Source organism: Nyctereutes procyonoides, unplaced genomic scaffold, assembly GCF_905146905.1.
Source record: "Nyctereutes procyonoides isolate TBG_1078 unplaced genomic scaffold, NYPRO_anot_genome, whole genome shotgun sequence".
Taxonomy (NCBI): Eukaryota; Metazoa; Chordata; class Mammalia; order Carnivora; family Canidae; genus Nyctereutes; species Nyctereutes procyonoides.
The window spans coordinates 857,885-875,690 of record NW_026575124.1 but is presented as its reverse complement, the minus strand read 5'-3'; the positions used below and the strand labels follow the sequence as shown (position 1 = coordinate 875,690).

The 17,806-nt window shown below is 36.9% G+C and overlaps 1 protein-coding gene and 1 non-coding gene across 3 annotated transcripts in view; one reads left to right on the top strand and one right to left on the bottom strand.

Moving 5' to 3' along the window:
* The window catches only part of SPATS2 (spermatogenesis associated serine rich 2), a 148,454-nt gene that overhangs the window by 59,376 nt on the left and 71,272 nt on the right, over nt 1-17,806 (bottom strand). Inside the window, exons 2-3 of one of the 2 annotated variants that reach the window (XM_055337188.1) lie at nt 10,559-10,598; nt 6,929-7,202 (exon numbers count right to left, since the gene is read on the bottom strand). In XM_055337188.1, the coding sequence (XP_055193163.1) occupies nt 6,929-6,953 (25 nt within the window). In that variant the 5' untranslated portion in view covers nt 6,954-7,202; nt 10,559-10,598. The remainder of the gene's footprint in view (nt 1-6,928; nt 7,203-10,558; nt 10,599-17,806) is intronic. The other variant, XM_055337187.1, reaches the window with a different exon arrangement.
* On the top strand, nt 88-197 carry LOC129517433 (U6 spliceosomal RNA). The gene has a single exon (XR_008666004.1). It is a non-coding gene; the product is annotated as a U6 spliceosomal RNA (small nuclear RNA).

Genomic DNA, 17,806 nt, shown 5'->3' with positions numbered 1-17,806 from the left:
GACACAAAGAATAAAATGGTCAGTTCTGACAGTTATTAAAATTTCTTTAAATTTAAAAATGTTATGACTTTATAAAAACACTTTGTAGTGCTCACATCAGTGGTAGCACATATATTAAAATTGGAATGGTAGAGACAAGATTAGCGTGGCCCTCATGCAAGGATGACATGCAAATTCATTAAGTGTTCCATAAAAAAAAATAAAAAATAATTAAAATTTAAAAATAAAAACAGGTTATAACTCTTGTCTTTAAAAGGAAGTCCTTGGGACGCCTGGGTGGCTCAGAGGTTTAGTGCCTGCCTTTGACCCAGAATGTGATCCTAGAGACCTGGGATCGAGTCCCACATCAGGCTCCCTGCATGGAGCCTGCTTCTCCCTCTGCCAGTGTCTCTGCCTCTCTCTCTCTGTCTCTCATGAACAAATGAAATCTTTTAAAAAAATAAAATAAAAGGAAGTCCTCACATCCGTTAGGATAGCTATTTAAAAAGCAAACAAACAGAAAATAACAAGTGTTGGAGATGATGCAGACAAATTAGAACCCTGTGTACTGCTGGTAGGAATGTAAAACGGTACATCTCCTACAGAAAACAAAATGGCAGTTCCTCAAAAAATTAAACAGAATTACCATTAATCCAGCAATTCCACTTCTGGCTATAAACCCAAAAGAAGTGTAAGCAGGAATTTCAAAAGACATCTGTACACCCATGTTCACAGCATGTTATTTACAAAAGTCAGATAGTGGAAACAACTCAAGTATCCATCCACAGATAAATAAAATGTGATTAATACATACAATAGAATATTATTCAACTTTAAAAAGGAAGGAAATTCTGATACATGCTACAACATGGATTAACTTTGAAGACATTATCCTTAGTGAAATAAGCCAGTCATAGAAGGACAAATACCATATGATTCCATGTGTATGAATTATCAAGAGTATCAAATTCACAGAATCAGAAAATAGAAAGTAGGATGGTAGTTTCCAGGAATTAGGATAAGAGAAAGTAGGGAGTTACTGTTTAATGGATATAGGGTTTCAGTTTTGTGAAATGAAAAAAAGTCGGGGAGGGCAGAGGAAAGGAAGAGAGAAACATTTAGGTAGCTCTATATAAAACAAAAAGTAGTGAAGCAATTAAGCAATAGCACAGTACTGGGATTGAGAAACCGTTCATGCAAATCAACTATGAAATTTAAGTCAGCTATTTTAATGTTTCAGAGGTTTAAATATCAAATGTGAAAGTGTTTTGTAGTTGAATAGTTTTACAAGTGGGAAAAGAGGAAGAGAGAACTAATGTTAAGTGCAAAACGAAGTTAACAAAAAGAGTACATTGCTCTTACCATTATCATTATAACTTGATAAACATAGAGCAAACACGGTTTTTATGTCCAGAAAAATATTAGCAAATCTGTTTAAAACAGTCTAGTGTACTATCCTCAGAGATAGCGATTCAAAAACAATTTTTTAAAAATTTCTACGATGATTCTGAGATATAGTCAATTTTGAGAGAAAAAGATTACCTAACCATAATCAGGGTTCCTAAAAATGTTAAAACTACAATCATTTTGTCTCATCGTTCTCTAGTCTCTGAAGACTATTTTTATTTTTTTAAAATTTTTATTTATTTATGATAGCCACACAGAGAGAGAGAGAGAGAGAGAGGCAGAGACACAGGCAGAGGGAGAAGCAGGCTCCATGCACCGGGAGCCCGATGTGGGATTCGATCCCGGGTCTCCAGGATCACGCCTTGGGCCAAAGGCAGGGGCTAAACCGCTGCGCCACCCAGGGATCCCCTGAAGACTCTTTAAAGTGAAAATTAGGATCATTAGTAATCTGTAGGAATCAGAACTAAACCTATTCCCAACCTTGAATTACCCCCAGAATTGGGTTTCTTTTATCTAGTGCTTGATTCAGACATCAGTCAGGAAATGGTTAAAAGTTATGCATAATTGGGATGCCTGGATGGCTCAGCAGTTGAGATTGAGCATCTGCCCTTGGCTCAGGTCCTGATCCTGGAATCTGGGATCGGGATCGGGTCCTATGTCAGGCTCCTTGAGGGGAGATTGTTTCTCCCTCTGCCTGAGTCTCTGCCCTCCCCCCACCCTGTGTCTTTCATGAATAAACAAAATCTTTTTTTTTAATTATGCATAATTATCCCACTATAAATTAATATTATGAACCTAATAGGTTCTCAAATATCTGCTATGGGTTCTACTCAAAAGTTCTTTTATTTACCTTTTTAAAAGATTTTTTATTTATTCATAGAGACAAGAGAGAGAGAGAGAGAGAGAGGCAGAGACACAGGCAGAGGGAGAAGCAGGCACCATGCAGAGAGCCTGACATGGGACTCATCCAGGGTCTCCAGGATCACGCCCTGGGCTGCAGGCAGCTCTAAACCACTGTGCCACTGGGGCTGCCCAAAAGTTCTTTTATTTGATTTTCAACATCTGGGTGCCCAAGAAACAGTTCCAGTAATCCAAAGGTAAGGCCCACAAGAGATTTTTGGCAGAAGCATTTTTTACCTAACTAGTAAGCCACATAAACCACAGGGTACTTAATATCTAAAGACTTGTCCTCTGTTGCCACTATTTACATAGCTATTCAAGCTACCAGGTATGAAGAACTAGTTGTTTTTATTGTTTAATTTCTAAGCGCTGAGGACCAGTACTTTTCTAAAACAATAAAACTGGGCTTGAGGGTGGCATGAAGAGGTTACAAGTTCTCTCCTTAAAACACATGTATTAAACTGAACAAAACTGTCAGAAACAACTTTTCAGGGCTATAGAAATCAATCAAAGGCCACAACAAATTACTGAGAAACTGCTAGTGTCTTAGGTAAGAACAATGAAGTCTGTACCCTTCTTGCCTAGGACTGCTCCCATTCACATCTCCTGCTCCATGGAGAACAATAGCTTTAACCAGGACAGGGCTAGCTATAAAAATAGCAGCTTTATTGCCAAAGAAGGCTAGCTAGAGAGGAGGGCAAAACTCCACAGCTCTCTCAGATAAAGTGGATAACTTAGAAATAAATGTAAAAAACAAACAAACAAAAACAAAAAACAACAAAAAAACCCACCTTGCTGCCTTGCTAGCCTGAAGTTGAAGTGTTGGTTAAGTGAGAGGTAAACAAGAAATTTAAAAGGGAAATCCTGGAAATAAAAAAGAAACATAGAAAAGCTGTATTCATTCTCTACACATTCCTAGCTAAATAGGAAACGAGAAACTATGCACGTGCACGGAGAAACCTAAGAGCCAGTGGAAAGTAAAAGTGAAAACAAACTTAAGATCAGCCTGAACTTTGAGGTCCTCCTCAACCCACAGTTTAACCAGCAGAAAATAAAAGTTTATGCATTTTAGATGTTTAGCAAAACCTCAGTCTAAATCACTGGCTGACCAATAAACACTGCAGACACAGGGACAATCCCTAAAAAGCAAAAGTAAAAAATAAAAGTTAGAATTTAAAAATATGTGCAGATACATTTGTGACTGTACACATGGGACAGGTAGAGAGGTAGATATCCTAGTTTATGTCCAGGCTAATTATTTTTAAAATACCTTCAAGAAAATAAAATAAGAATCCAGAGTTAACTATCTGTTTAAAAAAAGCCAAGAAAGAGGGCAGCCCTGGTGGCTCAGCGGTTTAGCACCGCCTTCAGCCCAGGGCCTGATCCTGGAGACTGGGGATGGAGTTCCACATCGGGTTCCCTGCATGGAGCCTGCTTCTCCCTCTGCCTGTGTCTCTGCCTCCCTTTCTCTCTGTGTGAATAAATAATGAAATAATATGAATGAATATTATTCATTCACTCATGAATAAATAAATACAATCTTAAAAAAAAAAAGCCAAGAAAGAAAGAAAGACTCATACATAGGAAAAACACCATCAATGGAAACGGGACTCTTAAAGGGTCCACCAAGTTGGTATACCTAAGCAATAAAAGCTTCAAAACAGCTAATAAAAATATTTTCAAAAAATTAAAGGAAAATACAGTCCTAATGATTCAACAAAGAGAATCCCAATAGAGAAATAGACACTATAAAACTAAAAAGAAATTCTAATTGAAAATATAATACCCAAATGAAAAATTCACCAGACTTAATAGCAAATTTGAGACAGAAGAAAAAAAATCAATGAAATTGAAAAGAGATCAATAGGAATTAAGCAATCTATATAAAGGAAGAACAATATGAAAAAAAATTTTGAAGAAAAAAGAAAAATGTTCCTTGGTCACCTGCAGGATAACATTAAGCTTACTGATATACACATCACAGGATTCCTAGCAGGAGAGGAAAGAGAGAAAGGGGCAGGAATAATTTTTTTGATAAAACAATGGCCAAAATTTGATGAAATTCCCAAGAAATCCATACCAAATTCCATCAGTCAAACTGCTAAAGACAAAGAGAAAATCTTGACAACAAAAAAAAAGGACTCATAGCAAACAGAGGAACAACAATATGACATATTTAGTGGAAAAGCACATTCTAAGTGCTGAATTCTATAGCCAGCAAAACTATCTTTCAAAAATTAAGATAAAATAAAGATATTCAGATTAAAAAAAAAAAGTCTGAAAGACTCCATTCCTGTCAGACTTGTGTACAAGAAAAACTAAATCCTTCAGGCTGAGAGGAAATAAAACCAGACAGTAACTCAAATCCAGAGGAAGGAATTAAGGGCACTCAAAATGGTAAATATAAAGACTACATATATATTTTTTCTCTTTTCTCCAAATTTCTTCAAAAGTAATAATTCTTATCTCTTTAAAGTAATAATTATAACAACATATTGTTGGGGATACGGAGTATGAAAGTAGGGAAGAGGAAACAAGGCTATATTGGAAGAGAGTTACTATATTTTACCGGAATTAAGTCAGTATTAACCTGAAGCTTGTGACAAGTTAAAGACGCATAACTGCAATTCTAGAGCAATAAAATGATTTATTTTATTAATTAATAAAATAAAATAACTAATAAAATAACTAAGAAATAGCTTTTAAAAATCAGAGGAATTAATACAAAGAAGTATAAAATATAAAGTAATATAAAGATAAAATACAAAAATATATAAAAAGGCAGCAATAAAGCAGGTGCAGAGGAACGAAAAAATAAGATTTAGGAAACAGCAAATAGCAGACATAAACCCAATCATTCTGATAAATACACTAAATGTTGAATGGATTAATCAAAATGCAGTTGTGAGACTGGATAAAAAGGCAAGATCCAACCATATGATGTCTGCAAGAGACACTTAAGTTCGAAACACACTGAAAGTGAAGGTTGAAGGTTTCAGTACCACCCCCACCAAAAAAAAGAAAGTTAAGAGGATGAAAAAGATAATTCCTGAAAACAATAAGTATAAGAGAGTGGGAAAAATTAAACTTTAAAGACATATTCTTAGGGCAGCCCTGGTGGCGCAGCAGTTTAGCGCCTAGTGCCGCCTGTGGCTGGGGTGTGATCCTGGAGGCCCGGGATCGAGTCCCACGTCAGGCTCCCTGCATGGAGCCTGGTTCTCCCACTGCCTGTGTCTCTGCCTCTCTTTCTCCCTCTGAATAAATAAATAAATAAATCTTAAAAAAAAAAGACATATTCCTAGAGACAAAGAACATTTCATAATAAAAAACAATATATCAACAAGATAAAGCAATTATAAATGTATATTATTTAATAGCAGAATCCTAAAATATGTAAATTAAAAACTGACAAAACAGGAAAAATACACAATTCAACAATCGTAGCTGAAGATTCAATGCTAACTTTTTAGATGAAACTGTTTTATTTTAAAGTCTGGAGTCCTATTTTTACTCTAGTATTTCTCATCTGTAGGAGGAAAACATAATGTTTCAAACATAACTGGGAAGAAAGCAAATTGAATCATGACAAAGAAGAAACAAACTTTGGTTATAAAAACTTTTCAGTTAATAATCTCATTGCATAAAATAGCTCTTAAGTAATCTAACCATTCCTTAGAACTCAGATTTCCTTTATACAGATTTACTATATAATGAAACTGCAGCTTTCAAAATCACAAGCAGCTCCAGTACATTATTTTCTTAAAATGAGGTTTGTGAACTACCAAGTCAAAATTAAGTTTAAAAGCATTTTCCTTCATATTTAACACATGAGACCTAGATCTACACCTTTGTTTTGAATGGAAGAACATTAACTTTAAATTGAAAATTAAACTCAAAGAGGGAAAAAAGCCAGGATAGCTATGGTCATTCTTCTAACAAATATATTCTAGTTATTGTATAATAATAGTTCTAGTGCTACTGTTAAATTTGTCCCTTTGCATTTTTGCAGCTATTCTAAAAAAGGTGAAAAAGGGATCTTATAGTCTTTCCCAACTATTCTTGGTATTTGATTCTTTGATCTTATATTTTACTTTAGATAAGAAGCTAGAGTGAGTAATAATCCTGGAAGGAAAGCTAAAGAAGGAATCTAAAACTAGAAGCATTTACTCTTGCTTCATTTCCTGTCTCCAAAGAAAAAAAACATCAACTCACAGGATATAGAATATCCTGCAGTAAAAGTTATCTTCCAGCATGCCCCTAACATATGTCCATACTTCAGAAAGTGTATTTTCTAGATGCAGTTGACTTTCCTGCAAATATATTCCAACTTAATACATTTGTAAAAGTAGAAAAGCAATTGTTATATGAATTAATTCCCAAACTGGAAACACACAAAACTGTAATCTAATATCCACAATTACTTAGATAATTCAAGAGACAATGGATAAAGTTGTGAATGTTCTATACTCCTCTAAAATTAATTGCAGTCAAGATAAAGAGACAGATTATACCTATCAGAAGTACTGCACTGGGTGAGGGACAATATAACCATTCAAAATACATTAAGAGAACCTTTTAAAAATATATAGATCACCATTCTACATCTATGCTTTTAACAATTTATACCCACATGTAATCTTACCCTTTGAGTTTTGTTTTCTAGACATTGTGGTTTCTTTGATCTCAAAAAATACAGATGAAAAGTAAAGTATCCTTTTGCCTTGTCTGGGTCCTGACCGTAGTTATCTCTGATTTAAAAGCAGGCAACGGAAGTCTGTAGTTGGAGGTGATAAATACCAAATGCTGGTTATCTGAAATTCTGCTCACTAGCTGTTGATCTCCTTTCCTTCTCTTGTATCAACTTCTTGTCAGGAAATATCATTGCAGACATTCATGTCTCTTTCTCCATGGAGATTCTGGAGGGAAAACACACAAATACATTCACTATTACAGTTAACAGTTACATGTATAAATTTTCTAACAGATACCCAAAAAATACCCGGTATTTTTTCTAAATAAAGCTAGCTATTAAAAGGAAAATACTCTAGAAAGAATGTAGTCATAAAAAGCAATATTTTGCTCCAAAAGAAACTTTAATCTTAGGGAAAAAAAAAAACCAAGAAACAGATTCTGAACTATACAGAACACATTGCTGGTTACCAGAGGGGAGGTGAGTGGGGGGAACGGGAAAATAGGGGATGGGGATTAAGGAGTGCGTTTGTGATAAGTACCCTGTGTTTTATGGAATTGCTGCATCACTATATCACACATCTGAAACTAATATAACATTGTATATTAATATTAACTATAGTGGAATTAAAAGAAAAAGAAATTTTAATCTTAAAATCAGACCATCTTCTTAGTTCAGAAAGAAGTTGCCTTATCTTCTGTTATCTCAAAAATCTTATCCCCATCTCCACTTCACAAAGTAAAATATTACCTCTTATTACTACCTAAGATCTTTCTTACCACCTGCTTGTCCTACCCAAATCAAGGGTCTTTTTTCTGTTCTAGGACTTCCTGTTATCTAACCTCTCTTCAGGTTTCCCAGGTCAAATATAGCTGCAAGAAAACTGGGGAATGAGGTGAGTGAATGGGAAGAGCACAAAGGAATTTTAGTAAGAAAAACTGGAAACAGTAAATTTCTATTAGTCAATAATGCAGGAAGCAAGTTGTAAAGATACAAATGCTACTTTTTCCCATATCACTGAACTTTAAAAAAACAGATCCCAAGATTTCTGGGTAAAGGAAGCATGAGGATCAAAGCAACTCTTATATTTGGACACTTGACAGGAAAACCCCAAGAAGAAAATGAGAACAACCTTATATGAAATACTTTCCAATACAGATGGAGGAAAATGAAGACTAAGTAGACAGCTATGGTAAAGTTAAAAAAAAAAAAATTCACCAAGAGCCTCAACGGATATAGAGAAAAGATTGGTGGTTACCAGAGGCAGGGGGAGTAGATAATGGGTGAAGGGGGTCAAAAAGTTCAAATTCCGAGTTATAAGATGAGTAAGTCACAGAGATGTACAGACAACAAGGTGACTAGCTCATACTATGTTCCATATTTGAAAGCAGCTAGGAGAGTGGATGTTGAAAGTTCTCGTCACAAGAAAAAACGTTTTATATATGAGATGTTAACCAGACTAATTTTGATGTTCATTTTGCAATATATATAAATTCTTTTTTAAAATTATTTATTTATTTATCTATTTATCTATCTATCTATCTATCTATCTATCTATCTATTTATTTATTTATTTATAGAGACACAGAGAGAGAGAGAGAGAGAGAGAGAGGCAGAGACACCGGCAGAGGGAGAAGCAGGCTCCATGCAGAGAGCCTGACGTGGGACTCGATTCCAGGCCTCCAGGATCAGGACCTGGGCTGCAAGGCGGTGCTAAATTGCTACACCACCAGGGCTGCCCTATATACAAATTCTGAGTTATTACATTGTACAACTGAAACTAATACATCACGTCAATTACACCCCAAGAGTAAGAGTCTCTACAAACCACTATGGGACTTGAGGAAAGATAGGCTGAACCTCTGGAGCTTACTATCTTTCAGAGAATTGAGCCAAATTGGGAGAATCAGCCAAAGCCTATGGAATTACATGGAATTTACCATTGGATAGAGTGGACCTGATAGAAAACACTTTTTGAGATTTAAAAGACAGAATTTAGATCTACCACAAAGGATTAAACTCTTCAATGGCAAGCTCTTCTCTACCCTCATTTCCTCAGCATAAAGACAAGAGAATGAGGGGCACCTGAGTTGGCTCAGTCAGTTAAGGGTCTGACTCCTGATCTCAGCTGAGGTCTTGATCTCAAGGTTGTGAGTTCAAGCTCTGCATTGGGCTCTACAGTGGGCATGGACCCTAGTTTAAAAACAAAGATGAACCAAAAAAAAAAAAAAAACAAAGATGAAAATAGAATGCATGTGACAGAGGAAAGTCTTCAGAAGAAGAAAAAAAGAGATTGCAATTAAAAAATATTAGAGTATTATGGGCAGCCCCGGTGGCGCAGCAGTTTAGCACCGCCTGCAGCTCAGGGCATGATCCTGGAGACCCTGGATCGAGTCCCACGTCAGGCTCTCTGTATGATGCCTGCTTCTCCCTCTGCCTGTGTCTCTGCCTCTCTCTCTCTGTCTCTATGAATAAATAAATAAAATATTTTTTAAAAAAGAAAATATTAGAGCATTAAAATGATTGAATCAGAGGATAATTAGGATCACTATAGGGATAAAAAATATAGAACTCAATAAAGGGAACAGAAAAAAGCATTCACATACTATGCATGAAAATTTCCTTGAAATAAGAGATCTGAATCTATTGACTCCCTACCTCCAATCTGCCAGAAGGAACTGGACCACTTCTCATGACCTCTCCTGCTACTACCCTCATCTAAGCCACAATCATTTCTCCCCTGCATTGCTAAAATCAGGACGGTAATAGTCTCTTAACTGGCATCCTGAGTCTTCTATCCTGCCACCCTTTAGCTTTCATCTCACTAAAACTGCTTTTAAAATTATAAAATAAACTGTGTCTCAACTCTACTGTTTAAAGCCCTCTAGTAGCTCCCCATTTCATTCAAAGTAAAAGCCAGAGTCCTTACAGTGAATGCCCTAAAAGGTCTTATCTGCTCTAATACCCTGTCCCCAAATCTTCTCTTTACCTGATATAATTTCCTACTACTCTCTCTCCGTCAGGTACTCCACTCTAGCCATATTGGCTTCTTTATTGTCCCTTTCATACCCTAGATATGTTCTCACCTTCAGGCCGTTAAGGTATTCCCTCTGCTATGAATGTTCATCTTTAGCTATCTATATGAAATAATTCCTCACCTCCTTCAGGTCTTTTCTCAAATGCTACCTTCTCGGTGGTTACTCGTGAAAAACTACTGAATCTGGGGTAAAAACAGTTGGAGTCTATGGCATTATTGCCTAAAGCTATTTCCATCACCCCCAGGTCATTGCAAATGTAGCTCTACCAAGGTAGGGAAAGCCATAAAAACCAGCAGTTTCACTCACAGAGAGGACTGACTTGATTTGAAGCAAAGAATTCCACACCCAACAGCACTGTCAGTAACAATGTGTATTCTTGGTGGCAAATGAACAAGCAAGACAAAGGACCTGAGGATGCTGTTATAGTTGGTACAAGCGATGGACCAGCAGACTAGAGAGAATTTTTTTTTTTAAGATTTTATTTTCGACTGGAGAGAATTTAAAAGGGAAATCTGGAAGCAAGAATATAAGGGTAAGTGCTCACCCATCCATGCTGGAGAGACCAGAGAGGACCCACTAGGAGCCTGCAAAAACAGGAAGAAAAACATGAGAGGACCCAGTGGAAAGTAAAAGTTTGAGCAGACTTTTACAATGTCTGAATTTTGGGCAGCCCCTGTGGCGCAGCGGTTTAGCGCCGCCTGCAGCCTGAGGTGTGATCCTGAAGTCCCGGGATCGAGTCCCACGTCGGGCTGCCTGCATGGAGCCTGCTTCTGTCTCTGCCTCTCTCTCTCTCTCTCTCTCTCTCTCTCTCTCTCTCTCTCTCTGTGTGTGTGTGTGTGTGTGTCTCTATGAATAAATAAATAAAATCTTTAAAAAATAAAATGTCTGAATTTTGAAGGAGCTCCTCAACACACACAAAGATCTGGTAGAGAGTGGAAGCTCTACTAGCTCAATGCATTTAGCACAATCTTTTTGTTTTTGTTTTAATTTAAATTCCATTCGCCAACATATAGTATAATACCCACTAGGACAATCTTTGTTGACAAGTGGTTAACTGACCACTAAGCTATATAGATACAGGTATGATACCAGGAAGACAGACTTAAACATAAAAACAAATTTAAAAAATACAAAACACTGAGCAGATATTAGCAGTCACACACTGGGGGAAAACATTCCACAGATTTAGTCCAGGCAACAAAACAAAACAATCCTCGATGGGAAAAACAAATCAGAATCCAAAGTTGCTACATTATGTAAAATATCTAAGTTTTGACAAAAATTTATAAGACATGTAAAGATTCAGGAAAGTATGATCCGAATTGAAGAATGGTTAAAAAAAACAAAAAACACCATCATGGAATTGAAAATGTCTTAGAGTAGGTCCAAATGCCAAACTAAACAAATAAAACCTTAAAACTGTTTTAAAGGACTGAAGAAAAATACAAAGACAATGCCTCAAACAGAAAATGTCAACAAAAAGAAATCAGTAAAAAGAGGCAACTAGAAATTCTAGAGCTGAACACTGGAGTAGAAGAAAAAAAAATCTGAAAACAGTTATCTAATTTGAACAGAGAAAAGAATACAGAAAAATAAAGCCCCAGAGACCTATGGAAACAACATCGAGTATAACATACACAAATTAGGAATTCCAGAAGAAGTGGAGGAAAAAACAAAAATAAAGACCAAAAACAATACAAACACCCAATGTGGAGCCCAATGAGGGGCTTGAACTCATGACCCTGAGATCAAGACCTGAGCTGAGATCAAGAGTCAGACACCTAACTGACTGAGCCACCCAGGAGCCCCTATAGATTAATTTTTTTTTTTTAAGTATCAGTTTGCAGGGAACCTGGATGGCTCAGTCAGTTAAGTGTCTGACTCTTGATCTCAGCTCAGGTCATGATCTCAGGGTTGTGAGATCCAGTCTCGCATCAGGCTCCATGCCAGGCATGGGGCCTGCTTAAGATTCTCTCTCTCCCTGTCTTTAAAAAAGTCATCATTATCACCATTATCATCATCATCATCACCTACAGACTCTAGAAGCTCATTTACCAGGAAGTAACAATATAACCAGTTGCTAATTTCTCATAAGAAACAAGGAAAGTCAGAAGGCAGTGAAATGACATATTCAAAAATACTGAAAGAAAACTGTCAAGCAAGAATTCTATATTCAGCAAAATCATCTTTAAAAAATGAAGGTGGGGAAAGAAAAGAAAAGAATAAAAATGGAGATAAAAAAAATGAAGGTGAAATACAGACATCCCCGATGACTTAGAGAATCCATTGCTGGCAAACCCGACTTAAAAAAAAATACTGGGGGCAGCCCTGGTGGCGCAGTGGTTTAGCGCCGCCTGCAGCCCAGGGCATGATCCTGAAGACTCTGGATCGGGTCCCACATCAGGCTCTCTGCATGGGGCCTGCTTCTCCCTCTGCCTGTGTCTCTGCCTCTGTGTGTGTGTGTGTCTCTATGAATAAATAAAATCTTAAAAAAAAAATACTGAAGAAAATCTCACAGGCTGAAAGAAAATGACACCAGATGGTAACCTAAATATACACAAAGAAATGAGCACTGGAAAAAGTAAATATAGGTAAATATATAAAAGACTGACTAAAGATATTTTTATTTTCTTCTCTTAAATTCTTTAAACAATTGTATAATGCAGAATAACAATACTCTACATTTTTGGTTTGTAATAAATATAGACATTAACAGATATGGCAACAATTTTACAAAGGTGGGAAGCTAACTTATAGAATTAAACTAGTATTAAAATAGACTGTGATAAGTTAAGATGCATTTTATAATGTCCAGAGCAAGCACTAAGAAACTAACTCTCTAACTCAGCACCTGAAAGCCTCTGAGTTTTAAATTATATATTTCTTTTTAATTGACCACATTAATTATTTCTACCTTGGCACTTGGTGGGTAGATCATTGTTGCTTTTCACAGCATTAATAAACCCATTCACTTTTTCTCCAAGTGATTAAGACTTCAAGTTACATATCACATTCTTAAATTGGCTTAGTGTACAGACAATTCTGTCTTTATTAAACAAAATATACATCAAGTACTTATTGAAAAGGAGTGCTGAGGATGCCTGGGTGGCGCAGTGGTTTGGCGCCTACCTTTGGCCCAGGGTGCAATCCTGGAGACCCGGGATCGAATCCCACGTCGGGCTCCCTGCATGGAGCCTGCTTCTCCCTCGGCCTGTGTCTCTGCCTCTCTCTTTCTCTCTGTGTCTATCACAAATAAATAAATCTTTTTTTTTTTTTTAAAAAGGTACATTAAGAATGAAACACAACCCTGGATGCTCTATCCTTTATGGGTCTGTATTTCTCCTCCAGAAAATACAAAGAACAAAGTCCTCACTCACAATAACTGGAGGAAAAGTCAGTAGAAACTCAACACTCGAGATGCCTGGGTGGCTCGTGATTGAGCATCTGCCTTCGGCTCGGGTTGTGATCCTGGGGTCCTGGGATCAAGTCCTGAATCAGGCTTCCCACAGGGAGCCTGCTTCTCCCTCTGCCTATGTCTCTGCCACTCTCTATGTGTCTCTCATAAATAAATAAATAAATAAATAAATAAATAAATAAATAAATAAATGAATGAATGAATGAATGAATGAATAAATAAATAAAATACTTAAAAAAAAAGAAACTCAGCACTCCTTTTCATTTTTTTTAAGATTTATTTATTCATGATAGTCACAGAGAGAGAGAGAGAGAGAGAGAGAGAGAGAGAGAGGCAGAGACACAGGCAGAGCGAGAAGCAGGCTCCATGCAGGGAGCCCGACGTGGGATTCTATCCTGGGTCTCCAGGATCGCGCCCCGGGCCAAAGGCAAGCGCCAAACCGCTGAGCCACCCAGGGATCCCCTTTAATGTACTTTTTTTAAAAAAAGATGTATTTATTCATGAGAGACACAGAGAAGAGAGGCAGAAGCAGGATCCATGCAGGGAGCCTGAGACTCAATCTCAGAACCTCAGGACCACGACCCGAGCCAAAGGCAGACGACTCAACCACTGAGCCACACAAGCATTCCTCATTCTTTTTTTTTTTTTTAATTTTAAATATTTTATTTATTTATTCATGAGAGACACAGAGAGAGGCAGAGACACAGGCAGAGGGAGAAGCAGGCTCCACACAGGGAGCCCAATATGGGACTAGATCCCAGGTCTCCAGGATCACACCCTGGGCCCAAGGCAGCACTAAACTGCTGAGCCACCTGAGCTGCCCTACTCATTCTTAATGTACTTAAAGTCTGGTGGCTTAAAGGGCAGATTATGAGAGAAAAGAAGACAAAAGACAAGGGAAGAGAGGAGAGAACCCCAAAATAGGAAAAACAAACAAAAGATAACAGTACAACAAAAGAATTAAAATAATACACTAAAAAATAACTACTTAACACACAAAAAAAGACAATAAAAGAGAAACAAGGAAACAGAAAAGACTTAAGACATACAAAACCAAAATGGCAGAGGTAAATCCATCTATATAAAGACTATATTAAATATGAATGGATTAAAGACTCCAATCAAAAGACAGAAATTGTCAAGTTGGATGGAAAACAAGAGATCCAACTATCTTCTATCTACAAGAGACACACCATAGATTCAGACACAAAGTAAAAGAATGGGAAGAGATGTATCATGCAAATACCAACAATAAGAACTAACTCAGAAAAAGACTTTAAGACAAAAAATATTACTACAAAGAGAGAGATATATCATATGAAAAAAAAGGTCATGACATGGGGAACATATAACAATTACAGATGTATATTCATCTAATAACAGAGACCTAAAATACATGAAGTGAAAATGCACAGAACTGAAAGAACAGACAATTCAACAATCGTTGAAGACTTCAATACCCCACTCTCAGTAAATTATTAAAAACCCAGATAGAAGATCAACAAGAATAAGCTCTCTAATAAGAAAAGAACATTTTTTTCTTTTTTAAAAGATTTTATTTATTTATTCATGAAACACACACACAGAGAGAAGCAGAGACACAGGCAGAGGGAAAAGCAGGCTCCCCGTGGGGAGCCCAAGGTGGGACTCGATCCCGGGACTCCAGGATCACACCCTGAGCCAAAGGCAAATGCTTAACCACTGAGCCACCCAGGCGTCCCACACATTCTTTTCAAACACACATGAACATTCTCCAGGACAGATCATATGCAGTGCCAAACATCAGTAAACTATGGCCCAATGGCCAAATCTGGCCCCATTGTCTATTTTTATAAATAATGTTTTATTCAAATAAAGCCATGCCCATTGGTCTATGTCATGTGTATGGCTGCTTCTGTACTACTCCAGCAGAGATAAGAAGCTTCAACAGAGACCATATGGCCAACAAAGCCTAAATTATTTCTTATATGGCTCTTCATAGAAAATCTGATCAAATCCTGTGATTCACAAGAAATCTTTAATAAACTTAAAGGAATTGAAATCATATAAATTAAGTTCTCTAATTTCTCAATAGAGTTCAATCAAAAATCAAGACCAGAAGGAAATCCAAGAAATCTCCAAATATTTAAAAGTTAAACAATATACTCCTAAATAATCCATGAGCCAAAAAAAGAAATTGCAAATGAAATTAGCAAAAATTTTTAACTGAAAGAAAATGAAACCACAACATATCAAAGTTTATGAGATCCCCCTGAATCAGTAATTTAAAACCTCCTCGTACCACACAAAAAAGCACAAGGCCAGAGAACTTCTATAAAGTAGTATTTTAAAAAGAAAGATTCTCAAAAAAACTCTTTTAGAAAGTATAGAGGAAAGAACATTCTCTAATTTTATAAGGCCTATGTAATAGGCAGAATTCTAAAGCTATCTCACCAAGATTCCCAACCCTTACTTATTCTATCAAATATAATCCAAGTACTGCTATGAAGAGACTTTTAGATGTAATGTTAAGGTCATAGACTTTAAAATAAGGAAATGAACCTGGATTATCCAGGTGGGCCCAACCCTAATTCCATGAGCCCTTAGAAGGGAAGAAATTTCTTTGGCTGGAGTTAAGAAAGATACATCTGAGAAGGTGCCTGGGTGGCTCAGGCAGTTAAGACTTGGACTCTTGATCCTGGCTCAGGTCATGATCTCAGGGTGGTGAAATCAAGTCCCACACTGGGCTGTGCACTTGGCAGAAGTCAGCTGGGGATTCTCTCTCCCTCTCCTGTCCCTCTACTGCCCATGGGTTCATGGGTACTCTCTCTCAAATAAGATCCTTAAAAAGAGAGAGAGAAAGGAAGATACATCTGAGAAATCTGACAGAAGGAAATGTCAGAGAGATCTAAAGTGTGAAAGGAATCTGACCTGTCATTATTGGCTTTGAGAGGGGCCATGAGACAGGAAATGCAGGGGGCCCCTAGAGCATTACACTGGGGCATTAAAAAAAAAAAAGAATGACACTGGAGCCAAAAGCCAACAGGGAAACAGCAACCTCAGTCTTACAACCACATGAAACTAAATTCTGCCAATACCTTGAATAACCCGGGGGGTGCGGATGACGACTCATCTCTTCAGAGAAGCCTTTTCTGACAACCCTAAATAGAACAGTTCCTGACACCCCCAATTCCTTACCCTGTCCTATTTTTATTCTTACACCTTATTACTACCTAGTATATAAATTATTTATTTGTTGTTGTTCTTCCTCAATCAAATGTAAACTTCTTGAGGATAATTTTTACTCTATCACTCTTGTATCTCTGGGCCTAGAGCTATACCTGGCACACAGTAGTTATACAATAAATTTGTTGGCTGACCAAATGAAGTGTACCCCTTCAAGTGTCAAGTGCAACCATGACAATGACATGGACAAGTTCACTTTGTAATGAATAACTCCTTAAACTGTATACTTACAATATGTACATTTTCCTGTATGTATTACATTTAAAAGAGATTTAATGCTATTATTCATCAGAGAAATGCAAATTAAGAATTGTAGTAGAGGGGCACCTGAGTGGTTCAGTTGGTTAAGTATCTGCCTTCACCTCAGGTCATGATTCCAGGGTCCTAAGATCAAGCTTCATGTCAGGCTTTTTGCTCAGCAGGGAGTCTGCTTCTCCCTCTCTCTCTGCCCCTCTCCCTGGCTTGTGCTCCCTCTCTCTCTCAAATACATTAAAAAAAAAAAAAAACTTTAAAAAAGAATTACAGTGGAATGACTAAAATTAAAAAACAGACAATACCAAGTTTGGTAAGGATGTGGACCAATTAGAACTCTCACATAATGCTGGTAGGAATGTAAAATGGTACACACACTGGAAAACTGTCTGGAAATCACTAACTAATATAAATATATACCTGCCCTATGACCTAGCAATTTCACTTGTAGGCTTATATACCCAAAAGAAATAAACATGTCTATAAACAAGAACATCAACAGCAGCTTTATTCATAATAGCCCCAATATGGAAACAAGAAAATATATACATTTTAGTATATGTATCTCCGGGTTGTGAGATCCAGCCCCACATTGGGACTCTGTGCTGGGGATGGAGCCTGCTTAAGATTCTCTCTCTTTCCCTCTCCCTCTGCCCTTCCCCCTCCATGATCTTTAAAAAAATCTATTCAGTCAAGCATTTTTCCAAAATGGGAACAAAAGGTATGGAACATTATATTAAATTAATTAGTTTGAAATACAGGGAAACTAGTAATCAAACAAAATGTAAAAATATTAAATCTGGATGTTTATATTAATTTCTTGCTGCCTATTAAATACCTAAGCAAATTCAAAATGGTCAGTCTTGGATTAGCTACAGCTTAAAAATTTTCAGTTAGTTT